The 17,178-nt window shown below is 52.4% G+C and overlaps 1 protein-coding gene across 1 annotated transcript; it reads right to left on the minus strand.

Moving 5' to 3' along the window:
* Positions 1-464: 464 nt before the first annotated feature.
* LOC133922356 (peroxidase P7-like) lies at positions 465-2,071 on the minus strand. Its single transcript, XM_062367653.1, has 3 exons — positions 1,650-2,071; positions 1,351-1,545; positions 465-1,250 (listed from the first exon to the last, which is right to left on the minus strand). Exons 1-3 carry the CDS (start codon positions 1,881-1,883, stop codon positions 696-698), a joined length of 984 nt encoding a protein of 327 aa, XP_062223637.1. The 5' UTR covers positions 1,884-2,071; the 3' UTR covers positions 465-695.
* Positions 2,072-17,178: the final 15,107 nt, after the last annotated feature.

Consider the following 17,178-nt stretch of genomic DNA (forward strand, 5'->3'; position numbering starts at 1 on the left):
TCAGGAGGCGCTCAAGGTGGCTAACGCGTGATAGCACGGCGGGCATGACACCGGAGAGGTTGCAGTCAGAGAGGTTGAGGTCAATGACCGTGGCGTGTTTCACGTCATGCCAATACACGCGTAGGGGCTCGTGCTTCTGCTGGCATTCCAAAACGCCAGCATGCTGGTCGAATCCGCTAGCGTGGCCTTCGCCGCCAGCACCGTGTGTGCTTCGCCCACGTCACCCCTAGCCACTTCGCCCCCTGACATGCGGTCCCCGTGCCCATACACACATGTGTGGCAAAACCAGTGTCAACAAGGCGAAAACTATCTCAAAAACCAGACTAAGGGTTAAGTAAACGATTTTGTAAAGTTTAAGATCCACAATATCTAATTTTATATTTCGAGATTTTAAATATACATCAGTCGATAGTTTTGGGTTATATAGACTTTTTCCTTTAATCTAACATCAATAATATTGAAGGAAACTAAATAACCACTAATAATATTGAAGTAGAGTAAATGAAAGAATGCATGCTATATTTCCAAAATATTATGCATACAGCGCGCTCGATAGCTCTGAACAAATGAAAACTCTAGAACATCGGTTCACCTGTGGCCGTGACACGTCTCTGTTCCATTGTCATGTCATGCTTTAGACTCATAGTTCATTCATTGCAGCAAATTAATTAACAAGTCGATTTCGTATATGCATATCACGAATTCACTTTCCTGCAGTCGAGCCTGATCTCCCCGCTGGAGCCCGTCAGCGGGCTGACGTTCCCGAGCCTGATCATGGACGTGGCGAAGTCCGACGAGAACGCGCCGGCGTTCGCGCTGTACAGCCGCACCAGCGAGTCGACGGGCCCGTTGTTGAAGAGCTCCTGGTCGGAGTGCAGCAGCCCGGCGCCGACGACCAGGTTCCGGTAGTACCCGTTGTCGAACTCGTCGGGGGTGAGCGAGTCCAGCGGCGCGAGGCTGGCGTCGCCTCCGGAGGCCGGGCAGGACTGCTGCTGGCGCGACGCGAACGCGGGGCTCACGTTGGCGTCGCAGTAGACGCGCGTGCGGAAGCTGGCGCACCGAGCCCTGCCCACCGTGTGCGCGCCTGACAGCGCGGCGAGGTCGCGCGAAGTGAGGCCCTTGGCGGCGAAAGCGGCCACGAGCGTGCCGAAGTCGGAGTCCGGGCCCGGGAGGTCCGTCGCGGCGCCGGTGCTGTTCGGGAAAGTCGCGTCGCGGCGGCCGAGCGGCACGGCCCAGCTCGGCCCGCCGAGCTGCAATCTTGCATGCGTCACGCGTCAATTCGAGACGTCCCGTTGCTGCACGCTTGGTTTTGCTGAAGTGACAGAGAGAGAGAGAGAGAGAGAGGCGGACCAGGTTGGCGCTGTCGCGCGCGGCGAGGGCGAGGATGTCGGCACAGGAGACGGTGGCGGGGCAGGCGGCCTCGACCTGCGTCTTGATGGTGTCGATGATGTCGAAGCCGAAGGTGGAGCCGCCGGCGTTGGGGCCGGCGCCCTTCTCGCTCGGCGTCGTCGGCGTGTCGTCCAGCAGCAGCGAGGCGTCGCAGCCCTGGAATTATTAAGATCAGACAAAATTAGAGAATGTATCCTGTGACCACGGATGGCCGGCCTGGCGCGCTGCGCATGCAAATGCAACGGAACGCGCGTACGTACATTGACGAAGCAGTCGTGGAAGAAGAGGCGGAGGATGGCGGCGCCGCTGCGGGTGTTGTTCATGACAGCCTGCGACATCACCTGCCGCACCACGCCGTGCACGGTGGGGCAGCTCGCGCTGTAGAACCCCGCCGAGAGCTGAGCGTCCGAGCCGCGCACGAACGCGCCCACGAGCAGGACGACGGCCGCCGCCAGGAGCAGCGCCCGCACCCTCACCAAAGGGAAGACGGCCATGCCTAGAGCTAGCTAGTACCTCGCACCGTCGTAGGACGAAGAAGATGATGTGAGGCTAGTAGCTAGACTGTAGCGGTATCAACGTTATCACTGTAAGTGGGCGCACTGCCAGTGGCATGTCGCGGCTAGCAGCGACGTACGTACGGGCGGGCGGCGCCAAACGTGCAAATAATTGTGGTCGTGCGTTGCGTGCGCCCGTGGGACGGAATCTTGGTCCACTCGCTCGTTCCCTTGGCCCGACGGCGGGTGGGTGCAGGGTCAGCGCCTGGCCGGCTCTCCTTCCGGTGGCGCCGGCCAAATAAACGGCTGCAGACGCACATAGGTTACACAGCAACTGTCGAGACTGATCCGAAATCGCGGATTCTTCGTGCGACGCATCATTACATGCCTAGCTAGCGTACGTAGGTTCGGTCTGGCCTGCGCGCGCGAGCGGTGAGGATAAACGGAGAGGGCAGCGCAACCACCGGTTGGTTCTGTTGAGAGACCTCTGCTACTGGATATAGTTAAAAAAAATTAAGAGAATAATCATATAAAAGAGATATAATATAGGAAAATTTTTCTCTTTTTATTCATATATTATTCTATAACGAGAGATTCTACCTCATATATATATATATATATATAAAAATCATAAAGAGATAAAATCGAATCATTCAAGAGTTCAAAACGGATCCATATTCAGTTGTAAAACTCCATATTTCTTAATACTCTCTCTTGAGCACTTCTTGCGAAATACATATGTCTAATCAAAACTTCCTAAAAATCTAGTGAGAAAAATTAGAAAAAAAAAAGTACATAGCTTGCAATATGGTCATACGAATTGCCTCGTTAAAAACCTTATCATGAGAAACTTTATGAAAACTCATCTGAGAAAAAGAGTATAATCCATCCAAAATGCTTCATATAATCTTTATGGTTGACTTTGGATACTTAATCTTTTTTACTAAGATTTAATTTCTCATATCGGTATTATGTGAAAATTCTCCCTCTGAAATGTGCAACTCTCTAAGTCTCATCATTCTAATACCACGAACATATCTTTCAAAGCTAGATATAGGGAGAGACTTAGTGAATAAATCTGTAAGATTTTCATATGATTTGGTATGCATTACCTTTATTTCATTCATTTTATGTAATTCATAAGCATAAAAGAACTTGGAGTTGATATGCTTCGTTAAGTTGCTTTTCACATATTTCGATTACACTTGTGCAACATATACAACATTATCTTCATAGATAATGGTGGGGGTGTTAGTAGTGTTCAAACCACATGACTACTGGATATGATTGATCACTCTTCTAAGCCATGCGTATTCCCGTGCGGCTTCATATAAAGCTATTATTTTCGAGTGGTTCATCGAAGTAGATAAAGACTTTGCTTTGACGATTTTCAAGATATTGCAGTTCACCACATAGGAAAACATAATTAATCTGTGATTTCGCTGTATATGGGTATGACAGATACCCAACATCTGCGTATCCAACCAGACTTAGTCCTGATTCTTTCTGTAGAATAGACTTAGATCTTTGCTACCTTGCAAATTCACGCCCTTCCAATGACTTTTAGTGAGCATTGTATTGTATCGTGCAAGTAGGTTTACTACAAACACTATGTTTGGCTTAGTGTAATTAGCCAGATACAGCAGCACACATATTGCACTTAAGTACAGAAATTCCGGTCCCAATACCTCCTCCCCCTCTTCTCTAGGTCTATAGGGATCTTAGTATGCTTGCAATGACCTTTCGACCATAGGGGTTTTAGAGAAATTGATTTTTTAAAGCCAAACCACTCTAACACCTTCTGAGTGTAGTTTGACTGATGTACAAAAATTTCATTTGCCACATCCTCTACCTGCAGGCCTAAGCAAAATGTGGTTTTACCTAAATCTTTCAATTCAAATTCAGATTTCAAGTACGAGCTTGCTTCCTCAATTTCTTCTTTTATACCGATGATATTCAGATCATCTACATATACAGATATTATGCAAAATCCATCATGGGACCTTATTATGAATACACAAGGATAATCCATACTATTTGTGCAGCCTCGTTTTTCGACAAATTCACCAAACGATTATACCACATTCTACCTGACTGTTTCAACCCATATAGCGACTTCTTCAATTGTATGCTATAAAGGTGTCTATTTCTTTTATTCTGATTCGGCAATAGTATTGCTTCTGGCACCTCCATATAAATATTCGAATCAAGGCTCCCTTGAAGATTTGCGGTCATAACATCCATCAATTTCATTTTTAACTCCAGATTAACTACCATTGAGATTAAGTATCTAAAGGTAATACCACCCATAACCGGAAAATAGGTTTCTTTGTAATCAATGCTTGGTCATTGAGTGAAACCTTGTGTAACTAGTCGTGCTTTGTACCTCATAATTTCATTTCTTTTATTTCTCTTACGAACAAAAACTCACTTGTATCCTACTGGTTTAATGTGGGGAGGTATGCAACATACTGGTCCAAATACCTCTCTTTTGTTCAGGGATAACAGTTCAGCTGTTATTGCCTTCTGTCAGTCTTCCCAATCTAACCTCATTCTACATTCACTCAATGCAGGCTCAAAGTTATGATCTATAGCTGTGAAAATTTTATTTGCGAAGTATATATATCAACTATTGTGGGTGCTATGTTCCAGTAATCCCCTGAATTCACATAGTTTATTGCTATTTCATCATGGGTTGCACTTTCAAGTGCTTCTACATCTTGCTCTTCATTATTTCTTACAGTAGGAGCAAGATCCTTTAGTTTATCAACGTCAATTTTAGCGCGCGTATTTTCATTTGTTTCTTCCTGCGTGGGAAGACTCAAATCTTGTATGCCTACTTCTTCAGGTTCCATACCATTATAAAGTCTCAACTGACTTCCCTTCTTTTTTCTTTCGGGCATTTTTATGATCTGCTATGGTAAGCTCTCATTCCCCCCTTTCTGCAAACGTCTTTGCCTATGTGGGACTTAATTTCTTGTCCTTTTATTATTTTTTGGAGCTCGATAAGAGGAGGGATACCTTCTTTTGGTACTTCCACCCTCTCTGGTGCATTGCGTGCTGACATATGCGAGTTAGTCACACTCTTCAAATCACAAAAATATGATCAGGCATATCGTTTGCTAATTTTTGCAAATCGATAATTTTTTGTATTTCATCATTTGCTTCACTAGTGTGAGGATCAAGTGCTACAATTCCTTCAGCCTACCAAATAATTTCCCAACATTTTTCATCCAATGGTATATTTCCTCCCCCTAATGACGGAAAATTATTTTCATAAAAAAAATAGTCAGTAAAGTGGACCGTATGCAGATTTCCAGTTGTTGGTTCTAAATACCGGATTATGGATGCAGTCTCATAACGATATATATATATATTTCAATTTTTCGCAAAGGTCCCATAGTGGTTTGCTGTGGTGGCGGTATTAGCACATAAACTATATATCCAAATGTGCGTACATGGGAAATTTTCGTAATTTTCCCTTGCACTAGTTACATAGGTGAATGGATGTTATAGGAGGATGGTCTATAATTAATTAGAGCTGTCGCATGTAAGATTGCATGTCCCAAACATATAGCAGGCAAATTACAATGTTGCAACAAAGGTCTAGCAATAAATTTTATTCTTTTTATCAGTGCTCCGACGTGCATTCTGAGTGTGGACGTGTGGTATAGAATGTTCAACTTTAATTCTCATACCAGTGCAATAATCATCGAACGCTTTAGAAGTAAATTCTCCAGTGTAATGGATTTCATTCAATGGTCAGGAAAATTATTCATGATTTATATGATCTACGAGATCAACTTTGCAAAGGCGTGGTTGCGGGTAGACAATAGACATACATGCGACCACTTCGAGGATGTTTCTATAAATACCATAAAGTACCGAAATGGGCCAGATAGTGGCTAAATAGGACCGCAAAGATCCCTTGAATTTGGTTCAGGAATGCAGGGATTTCATCTTATACCTTCAAGGTAGATGATCTTATTATTAATTTTCTGGTAGCACATACAGGGCATATAAAATCTTCATGATTCGAGAAATTCTTTACATTTATGTCATGACCTTATGAGTTAGTAATTATATTCCTCATCATTCTAACACCAGGGTGACCTAATCTATCATGTCATAAGAAGAAGAATTATGCACTACGAAACACAGTCTTTAAGATAGTGAGCACTTCAGGTACTTTAATGTGAGTATAGTACAAGCCACTTCTTATGAAGGTAAGTTTTTCTAGTATTCTCACTTCACTATCACACTTAGTGATGAGCAGGTGCTCCCTACCATCTTATTCACCAGTTTCTACATGAAAACCATTAGCACGAATATCTTTAAAACTTAAGAGATTTTTTTAGATTCAAGGTACAACAATGCTTCTTCAATAAACAAAGTAGTTCCCATAGGTAGTATGATTGTGGCTCTTTCAGAACCTACTATGCATTTATCACTACCAGTGACAGTCATCACTTTTTTAGAGATATTTCTAATAGACTGAAAATACACATTTTCTCTTAAGATAGTGTTTGTGGTTTCACTATCCACAATATACACTTCCTCCATACGGGCGTCACACATATTCTATAAATAAAGCAGTCAATTATTCATATACGAGGAAGAAGCAATAAGACTAAATGATTTATTAACTATCGAAAAATATTGTTTGCAGCTAAGTTTGCTCTTTTAGAGCTTACATTTATTTATTCAATCCTTCTAAATTCAACAACTAAGTAAATTGCTAATTACTCTAATTCTAGATAGAGTCTATAAAATATCCGGCCACTTCATCTTCAATGGCTTTCTTTTCCGCTTCATCCTTCATGACATCTTCTATGGCAGTGGAGGAGGGCAAAGTAGAGGCCTCTGCATCCTTCAATAGGAGGTCTTTTACTGTCAGTATGGGAGCATCATCAACTTCCATGTGAGATGTTTCCCTTTCAACTGATGCTACTTTGTCCACTTTCATCCCCATTGCAATGGTGATGTGTGCTTCTGGATGCTCCTTTTTCTTCTTCTAGTATGCTTCCACTACATGTTTTGGTACTCTGCAGATTCAGGATCAATGGCCTCAAACACCGCACTTATAGCATGTCTGGTTCTATTTACTATATGGCTTGACTTGTTTCATTGTCTTGCTATTATCATCACCAGGCTTGACCTTATCTATCACCACTTTTCTTACTCCCTTCCCTCACTTCTTACTACGGTTCTTACGTGCTTTGAAAGAGCTGTGATTGACTTCTAGGCCACTGCTCTTTCCTTGCGACTGGAACAAAAAGTCATTGTTTATGACTTTGTCATGAACTTTATGAAGCTGCAACGTGTCAATCAGTTCAGAATACTTCTTGTATTTTGATTGATGGTGATTGCATGCGGATTTTGCCGTATTCGGGTGGAAAGTGGAGAGAGCCTTCTCAATTTTCTCCTCTTCTGTGATCTCTTTCCCACATAGACACAAAAGTGTGTAAATACGGTGCAGCGCGGAGTTGCACTCTCTGACATGTTTGAAGTCACAGAAACAGAGTCGGACCCATTCTTACTCTGCAAGAGGCTTGATGGTGTACTTAAAGCGCTCAAAATGCTCTTGCAGTGTATCCCATAGTGCCTTAGTGCTAGTCATTACCATGTACTCATCCTTCAAACTGTGGGAGAGATGGTCGCGGAGAAAATGAAGTGCCTAATTATTTTCATCCTCCGTGAGAACCATTGCACTACTTGTTCCAAGGCCAATAGCAGTGCAGAGCCTTTTCGCTCCAAGTACAATCCGGACATCCGATGCCTAAGTGAAATAGTTGCGGTCATCTACACTTAGCTCAGTGAACTCCTTATTCATGATGCCAGCCATCTACAAATTCAATTGACTCAAGTATTACACTAGTAAAGTTGCATCATGTTGCTAAATAGGATTACTGCAAAAAAAAATTCGATATTTTTTATACAATTATATGAATTTAAATGCGTAACAAGTATTTAAATAGTAAAAATAGTAATAACATAATTAAATAGTGCATAATTGCTAAAACATATGCAAAATTCAAATTCTAAAGGTATTCCTATGCAAAAACAGAGCCTCTAGATAATTTTTAAAACAACCAAGGGCCTAAATATAAAAAAACAGAGATTGCTCTCAATTAACAGAAAGTCCACGGGACTAAACGTAAAATTTTAGATTTTTTCTTTTCCCTTTTATTTCTATTGGTTTTTCTTCTTTTATTGGGCCGGCCAAATAATATTGGGTCGGCCCAGCCCATTCGGCTTGTGTGCCTCACATACATGAGGCTGGTAGGGTTTCCAAACCCTAGCCGCCATCCAGATCGGTGGCCCAGCTAGGAGGCTCCGCTGCTAGAGCCAGAGGCGGCGCGACGTCCATCGGCCGACGCATGGCGTCCTGCGGTTCCGTCGTGGCCCATCAGCTGGTGCTCTAGCGCTGTCGGTGTATTTAGAACCAGGGGTCCCTAAGTCCCGAGGCCAGGCCGGCCATCCACCACATGTCACCACCCTGCAAGGTAGGTAGAAGCTAAGTCCCGGGAGAAGGTGCTCGGGGCCGCCACTTCTGGTTCCCGAGCACCCTAGTTCCCCGATGATCCACAGAGCCCAAATACCAAAAAGGAAGTGCTCGGGAGAGAGTGCTCGGGGCTGCACGTGGCAGCCCCCGAGGACTCGGTGCCCCGAAGGTCCCACCGAAGTGCTCGGGAGAGAGTGCTCGGGGCTGCACGTGGCAGCCCCCGAGGACTCGGTGCCCCGAAGGTCCCACCGAAGTGCTCGGGAGAGAGTGCTCGGGGCTGCACGTGGCAGCCCCCGAGGACTCGGTGCCCCGAAGGTCCCACCGAAGTGCTCGGGAGGGAGTGCTCGGGGCTGCACGTGGCAGCCCCCGAGGACTCGGTGCCCCGAAGGTCCCATCAAAGTGCTCGGGAGAGAGTGCTCGGGGCTGCACGTGGCAGCCCCCGAGGACTCGGTGCCCCGAAGGTCCCACCGAAGTGCTCGGGAGGGAGTGCTCGGGGCTGCACGTGGTAGCCCCCGAGGACTCGGTGCCCCGAAGGTTCGCGCAAGATCATTCAACGACCCGAAGGGTCCCGTCGTCAGGGTGTCATCCAGTCAAAGGCCCAATGCCGCATTTAATAGGCACGCGCGGTCTGACATCCTGACATCCTGACATTCTCAGCTGCCCACGCCCCAGTGTCAGACCCTGCCATGCACTAGCAGGGGGCCGTGGGTCCATTAAATGCATGGGTCCCGTCCCGTTTCATCCAGGTGCCTCTGGATAACGTTGCCAGAATCGAAGCGCTCCGCCTGCCACCCTGCCCTGGCAGAAGAACAAGACAGGGTGGGCGCACTGGGCACCTCTGAGGCTGACCGGTGGGCCCCTTTTAGGGCGCCCCGAGGCTTCCGCAGCGGCTGGTGGTCGAATGCGCGCCGCATTTCTCCACCGCCCCTGTCACTTCGCCAAGATGAAATGATTACGCCTTTCTCCGTGGCACCTTGGCATTCGCGTCCCCTCTTTCCCATTCAGGATATGTTGAGGTCGGCGCGCCTATAAAAGGAAAGGATGGAGAACACTAGAAGGAGAGAGCAAGAGCCCCCGACCACCAGACAACCAACAATCTCCGACGAACCAGGCCAAAGATAGATCGACGGACACTCGAACCAGCTCAAGTTAAGTTAGAACATAAGAGCCTCAAGCTCTTTGTAAACAGTTCTCCTTTTAGAACCAGATACCTCCTTGAAGAATCTCCTTCAAGGATAAATATAGCACTCATACAGGAGTAGGGTGTTGCGCCTCCGTGCGGCCCGAACCTGTCTAACACCCGGCGTACCCCCTTTTTTTCTTGCATTAGGGTGATCGTCTCCCACTAGCCATCACATTTATTTCCGTTCCTGCTTATTTCCCAAACAAGCTTTCCCAGGATCATCCCCCCGGCCGAATCTCTAAAAAGGGGTCTCTCGGGATCCCTGCGATAGGAGTTCACTCTCCGACAGCTGGCGCGCCAGGTAGGGGGGAATATCCCTGGATTGTTTGTTTCACTTTTTTCTCCACAGGAAAAGATGGCCGGTGGGCACCGTCTCCAGCGTTCCGGCTCCACTTCCAGTAACGGAACGCTGCCCCACGAAGAAAGCCCCGTCGCTGCTGCGTACCCGCGGCAGCCGCCATCCACGCGTGCGGTTTTTCCCGCCCAAGGGGATCAAGGCGCTGGGCCCATCAGCGCCGCCGCCGCTGCCGACGTACTTTCCGACCCCCAGCAGGTGGTCGGGACCCCGGCCGCCAGGTCTGCCTCTGGACCACGTCGGGTGCCGTCTCGGCGCAGGCTCGCTTTCAGTGAGGCCAGCCCAGGGAGCGCGTTGCTTGCAGCACAAGCTCTCCTCAGACACCCGCCCATTCAGGCCACGCCAAACACTCCGGAAGGCCGGTGGATGCAAGATGTCGTCGCTTTGGTCGGCACTGCTCGTCGCCAGGTGTAGGCCGGGAGTCCTCGCGCCACTTCTCAGCACGGTGCCGCCAGAGCCGGCTCCTCAGCGGGCAACACCCGCACGGGCCGAGGGGTCTCCAGGCGGAGTGCCGTCCCCCTGGCCATGTCCGGAGCCCGGGACCTTCGTTTGCACCTTGACGAGCGGAGGGGCCACGAAGATGCCCGAGTCACTCTCGAACGTCAGCGGGAGACCCGGCAGGGGGTTGGGGCAGAGGACCAGGCTTCCTCTCTCCCGGCCCACGACCACCGGGGATCCCCGGCTCGCCGCTTCTCGCCACCAAGAACCCCCGCTCGTGCTGCGGGGTACGGCACCGGTTGCCGTGCCTTCACCACCGAGCTCCGCCGGGTGAGGTGGCCTTCCAAGTTCCACCCCGAGCTGCCGGAGAAGTACGACGGGTCCATCGACCCCGTCGAGTTCCTCCAGATCTACACGACGGCCGTCCAAGCGGCCGGAGGCAGCGAAAAGGTGATGGTAAACTATTTTCATGTTGCCTTGAGGGGTTCCGCCCGCTCTTGGCTTATGAACTTACCCCCAGGATCCATCAGCTCCTGGGATGACCTGTGCCACCAATTCGTGGCCAACTTTCAGGGCACGTTCGCGCGTCCCGGTTTGGAGTGCGACCTCCACGCCGTCCAACAGCAGGAAGGGGAGACGCTACGGCGATTTATACAGCGTTTCAACCAGGTTCGCAACACTATTCCGCGAGTGGCCCCCCATGCTGTTATTGTTGCTTTCCGGCAGGGCGTCCGTGATGAGCGGATGCTCGAGAAGCTAGGTACGCACGAGATTGAGACCCCTGCGGAACTTTTCGCACTGGCCGATAAGTGCGCCAAGGCTGCGGAGGCCAGGGCGTGGCATGCTCCTCGCCCCGCTTCCGACCAGCCAAGTTTTTCCCGCTCTGATAAGCGGGAAAAGAAAAAGAGAAGGAAGCGCGAGGCAGCTCCCGTCGAGCCAGCCCAAGTCCCCGCTCACAGGGTACCGCAAGAGCCCGATCACCGGCAAGAGCGTCAGCCGGGTGTCGATCGGCGCCCCGTCAAGGCCCCTGCTCGGGCACCTCCTCGGGCCTCTGTGCCCGCGAGGGCCCCGGCACCGGCTAGGGCGCCAGCTCCAGCAAGAGCCCCGGCCCCTGGCCGAGCTCCTATTCCAGCAAGGGCCCCCGCTCCCGCGGGGCCCGAGCCAGGTAAATGGTGTCCCATACACCTGACCAGATGGCACGACCTCACATAGTGTCGTACGGTCAAATGACTCGTGGAGCAGCGCCAGAGAGAGCGCGACGAGTCCCGCGTAGGAGGCGATACCGAGGTCGTCCCCAACAACGCCGAGCTCGGCTTCCAGGAGCCCGAGCATGCGGTCGCCTTCATCGACGGGGGCGCTTACACACCCTGCTCGCGCCGTGGCATCAAGGTCATGCGGTGCGAAGTGTGCTCGGCAACCCCGAGCGAGGAGGCCACAAGACCCCTGAGGTGGTCGGATGCTCCGATCACGTTCAGCATGGCAGATCACCCCGTCAGTACTGCGGCCGTGGGACGGTTACCTCTGGTTGTGTCTCCCACTATCTGCAATGTTAAGGTCGGCAGAGTGCTGATCGACGGTGGTGCCGGCCTCAACCTCCTTTCCAAGGAGGCTTTTGAGAAGCTGCAAGTATCTTCCCGACGCCTAAAGCCGTCACTCCCCTTCTGTGGAGTAACTCCCGGGCACTCCCTGCCCCTCGGGTAGGTTGAGTTGCCTGTCACATTTGGGAGCCGGGACAACTTCCGCACGGAGTGCGTCCTCTTCGATGTTGCGGAGCTCCCTCTCCCCTACAACGCCATCCTCGGGCGTCCGGCGCTTGCCAAGTTCATGATGGCCGTGCATTATGCATACCTTACGGTTAAGATGCCCGGCCCCGCAGGCTCTATCTCCGTGGTCGCCGACTCCCGCGGCGCCGTCTCCTGCGCCGAACAATCATACATGGCTCTGGTCTCAGCACAGGCCGAGGTTGATGGCTCTTCAGGGGGCCCGGGACCCTCTTCATCCAGACCCCGCATCGCCGCCGACACCTCTGTTCCAACGAAGGAGGTCGAGGTGGGCGAAGATGCTACCCAGGTTGTCCGTATCGGCGGCGACCTGGGCAGCAAATAGGAAAGCGCGCTCGTCGCCTTCCTCCGGGCTAACGTGGACGTGTTTGCCTGGCAACCATCCGACATGCCCGGGATCCCTAGGGAGGTGATCGAGCATCACTTGGCTGTGCGTCCGGACGCCCGCCCGGTGAAGCAGAAGGTCCGGCGGCAGGCGCCAGAGCGCCAGGAGTTTATCCGCGAGCAGGTCCGCAAGCTCCTCGACGCCGGATTCATCCGAGAAGTCCTCCACCCCGACTGGCTAGCAAACCCAGTCATCGTCCCGAAGGCCAACGGCAAGCTTCGCATGTGCGTGGACTACACCGACCTTAACAAGGCTTGTCCTAAAGATCCCTTCCCCTTACCTCGCATTGATCAAATTATAGATTCAACTGCGGGATGTGATCTTTTATGCTTCCTAGATGCAAACTCTGGGTATCACCAGATTCGCATGGCCGTAGGGGATGAGGAAAAAACCGCTTTTACTACCCCAGTGGGTACTTATTGCTACATGTCGATGCCTTTCGGCCTGCGCAACGCTGGATCATCCTTCCAGCGCGCCATTCGTATCACTCTTAACTCGCAGGTTGGCCGCAACGTCGAGGCTTACATCGACGATCTCGTGGTCAAAACCCGAGACCGCGCCACCCTGCTCGAGGACCTTGCCGAGACTTTCAACAGTCTCCGCTCTACCCACCTCAAGCTCAACCCGGAGAAATGTGTCTTCGGGGTGCCGGCGGGCAAGCTCCTTGGTTTCTTGGTCTCTGGCCGAGGGATCGAGGTCAATCCAGAGAAGATCCGGGCCGTCGAGCAGATGCGACCCCCGGTTCGACTCAAGGAAGTCCAGCGCCTCGCCGGCTGCATGGCCGCCCTCGGGCGCTTCATCTCCAAGCTCGGGGAGCGAGGGCTCCCCCTCTTCAAGCTTCTGAAGAAATCCGGTCATTTTGACTGGACGCCGGAGGCTGAGCAGGCCTTCCGCGACTTAAAGAAGTACCTTACTTCGCCACCCGTGTTGGTGGCTCCTTCTCAAGGTGAGCCCCTGCTGCTTTACGTTTCAGCCACTCCTCAGGTTGTGAGCGTAGTATTGGTGGTGGAGCGAGACGAGTGTTCAGGGCCGGGTGCTGGGTCCCAGCTCCCAGAGGCCCCCGACCACTCACCTGTCCTCGTGGCTCCCCCGGAGCAAGGGGTCGAGCCCGAGCACACTGCTCTTCCCAGCCAAGGAATCGAGCTCGAGTGCCCGGCCAACCCCGACCATACCGCCGACCCTGGGGGCTGTGGCAGCCCCCCGGGTGGGGCCACCATCCAAGCCCGCCGGGTACAGCGACCGGTGTACTTCGTCAGCGAGGTCCTCCGGGAGGCCAGGACAAGGTATCCCCAAGCTCAGAAGCTGCTCTATGCCGTGCTCATCGCCTCCCGGAAGCTGCGCCACTACTTCCAGGCGCACAAAGTCTCGGTGGTTACCACTTATCCACTGGGACCCATTCTCCGGAACCGGGAAGGCACCGGGCGCGTTGTCAAATGGGCAGTAGAGCTGGCGGAGTTCGACTTACACTTCATCAGTCGCCAGGCAATCAAAAGCCAGGCGCTCTCCGACTTCTTGGCAGAGTGGACGCCCGTCCCCTGCGTCGTCCCAGAAGAGGTTTCTGCCTATCCCGGGCACGACGCGCCTGGGTACTGGGTCATGCACTTCGACGGCTCCCTCTCGCTGAAAGGCGCAGGGGCCGGAGTGGTTCTCACCTCCCCAACGGGTGAAGAGCTCCGGTACGTCGTACAGTTGCAATTCCGCGCATCCAACAACATGGCGGAGTATGAAGGTCTCATCGCCGGCCTCCGAGCTGCGGTGGGGCTCGGGATTCGTCGCCTCCTGGTCAAAGGGGACTCCCAACTGGTCGTCAACCAGGTGTCCAAGGAGTACCAGTGCACGGATCCTCAAATGGCGGCGTACGTGGCTGCAGTCAGAAAGCTCGAGAGACGCTTCGACGGCCTCGAATTGCGGCATATCCCTCGCCGCGATAATGCTCCGGCCGACGAGCTCTCTCGCCTGGCCTCATCACGTGCGCGCGTCCCTGCCGGAGTCTTTGAAGAAAGACTCGCACGGCCTTCCGTCCTGCCTGCCGAACAGGATGAAGGGGAAACCTCGAACTCAATTCAGGGGACCCCGGCGGTGCCCTCAGTGGGAAGCCCCGTCAGGGCGCCGCCGTCCGACGAGTGCGTTGTGCTCGCCGAATGTTCTCAAGATGCCTCGTGGATGTCTGACATCCGAGGGTACTTGAAAGAAAAGTTCCTACCCGAGGATGAGGCGTCTGCCGAAAGGGTTGCTCGGCAGTCCAAACGCTATGCCATTGTAGATGGGGATCTCTACCAACGTAGCGCAGGAGGTATCCTCCTGAAATGCATCTCTCGGGCAGAAGGCGGCGATCTTCTCGCTGAGGTCCACGAGGGCGAGTGCGGTGGCCATTCATCGTTCCGCACGCTGGTCGGGAAAGCCTTCCGGCAAGGTTTCTACTGGCCTACAGCTCTCCAGGATGCTTCCGAGCTGGTTCGGCGCTGCAGGGCATGCCAGTTCCATGCAAAGCAGATTCACCAGCCAGCTCAGGCTCTCCATACCATTCCCCTGTCATGGCCTTTCGCGGTCTGGGGTTTGGACATTCTGGGTCCATTCCCCCGAGCAGTCGGGGGCTATGCATACCTATATGTCGCTATCGACAAATTCACCAAGTGGCCGGAGGCGGTCCCAGTCATCAAGGTGACCAAAAACACGGCGCTCCAGTTTATCCGCGGCATCACTAGCCGCTTTGGCGTCCCGAACCGAATCATCACCGACAACGGCACCCAGTTCACAAGTGCCTTGTTCGGGGACTATTGCGAAGATCTCGGCATCAAGCTCTGCTTCGCTTCCGTCGCTCATCCTCGGAGTAACGGGCAGGTCGAGCGCGCCAACGCGGAGATACTAAAGGGCCTCAAAACCCGGACCTATAACGTGCTCGCTAAGCACGGGAAGGGATGGGTGGACGAGCTGCCAGCCGTGCTATGGGCCAATCGGACTACGCCAAGCCGCGCTACCGGGGAGACTCCTTTCTTCCTCGTCTACGGCGCCGAAGCAGTCCTCCCCTCCGAGCTCACTCTGGGCTCCCCTCGAGTGCATGCATACTCTGAGGGTGAGCAGGAGCATCAAAGGCGCGACGACGTAGACTACCTGGAGGAGCGCCGGCGGCGTGCTGCTGTCCGGGCGGCTCGGTACCAGCAGAGTCTGCGGCGTTATCATCTGCGCCATGTCCGGGCCCGGTCTCTCGAGGTGGGGGACCTAGTTCTCCGACGCATCCAGTCGCGCGAAGGAATGAATAAGTTGTCCCCTGTGTGGGAAGGTCCCTTCACCGTGATCGCGGTCTCCCGGGCAGGTTCTTTCAGGTTGGCGACGGAGGAAGGACAGCCACTCCCGAATCCGTGGAACATCGAGCATCTTCGACGCTTCTACCCGTAGATGGTCGTGCTCGCGGTTCAGGTTAGTAAGGCCGGGGGCTTCTCCCCGCCCGAGCAGTCTGAAGGCTTCGCCCCGTGGGGTAAGTCGATGTCACCCAACCTTGTAAATATTGCACATTAAGTTTTTCAATAAGCAATCGCTATATCAAAATACTTTTTCTGGATTCTGTATGTTTAAATATGTCTGGTGAGGAGCTCGGTTGTGCGAGAAAAAGTTCGTTCTCTCTCTTTTTCCCCGTTGACAAAAGAATCCCGAATCGGTATGCACGCGAGCAGTCGCCGCTGGCCTACGTCCAGCATGGTAGGCTGTGGTGTTCGGTGTCGTGACAGGCTCCCGGGCACTACCAAGTTTCGGGGTGCTCTGGGTAATCCAATCGCTCGAGCTGCTCGAGTAGTCCGGAGCTCGGGCCCCCGGAGCGGGCTGTCGGTGCTCGGTCTGGTCTGTCATACCCGGACGCCACCGAACCATAGAACCTCTAGGTTATGCCTCTGTCCGCTCTTGTCCGCCGGTTTGGGTATTCGAGAGGTCTCGGGTCAAAAACGAGAGCAGTCTATAGCAAGTACCGCACTAACAGAGCGCACCAGACAAAGAAATTCTATATTCTCTCTTAAGTCACAGGCTGGCAATCACGAGCAGTTCGGCCGCGAGGGCTTCAATGCCCCGGTCCCTGGTCGGCCCCAAGGGTCCTCGGGTGGTCCTACCACTTAGGCTTGGGTGGTCGAGATCACCCGACCTTAGGAGCCTCGTATGCCTCTGGGCACTCGGGCGCTCCGTTGAAAGAATCAAGTCCCCGGGCACCCGAGCTCGGAAGCACATCCCTCCTGGATCGATGAGCCAGAAGGCCGACAGCTGTCCGGTGAGTGGTTATGTTCAGATAAGTCTGCTTTAAGTAAATTTATGTCCTCGAGCCACTCTCGGGGGCTCTCGCGGTTTAATCTGTTCGGCGAGGTGGTCTCCTCGCACGCAAAAACCCTGCCGCGTGTCTACTTTTTCCCAGAACGACAGAGCGGTTTGCAGAAAAGAGTAGCGTGCTTGCGATAATGTCTGACCGAAGCCCTTCGTGGTCGTCGTGGTGTTCGGTCCGCTTTTATGGACCCCGAGCACTACCGAGTCCTCGGGTACCCTGGGTAATCCTATCGCTCGAGCTACTCGGGTAGTCCGGAGCTCAGGTCTCGGGGGCAGGCTGTCAGTGCTCGGTCCGGCCCGTTTCAAGCCCGGGCACCACCGGACCGCGAGGACTCTTGGTCACATT

Source organism: Phragmites australis, chromosome 6 (assembly GCF_958298935.1).
Source record: "Phragmites australis chromosome 6, lpPhrAust1.1, whole genome shotgun sequence".
In the NCBI taxonomy this organism is placed as follows: domain Eukaryota; kingdom Viridiplantae; phylum Streptophyta; class Magnoliopsida; order Poales; family Poaceae; genus Phragmites; species Phragmites australis.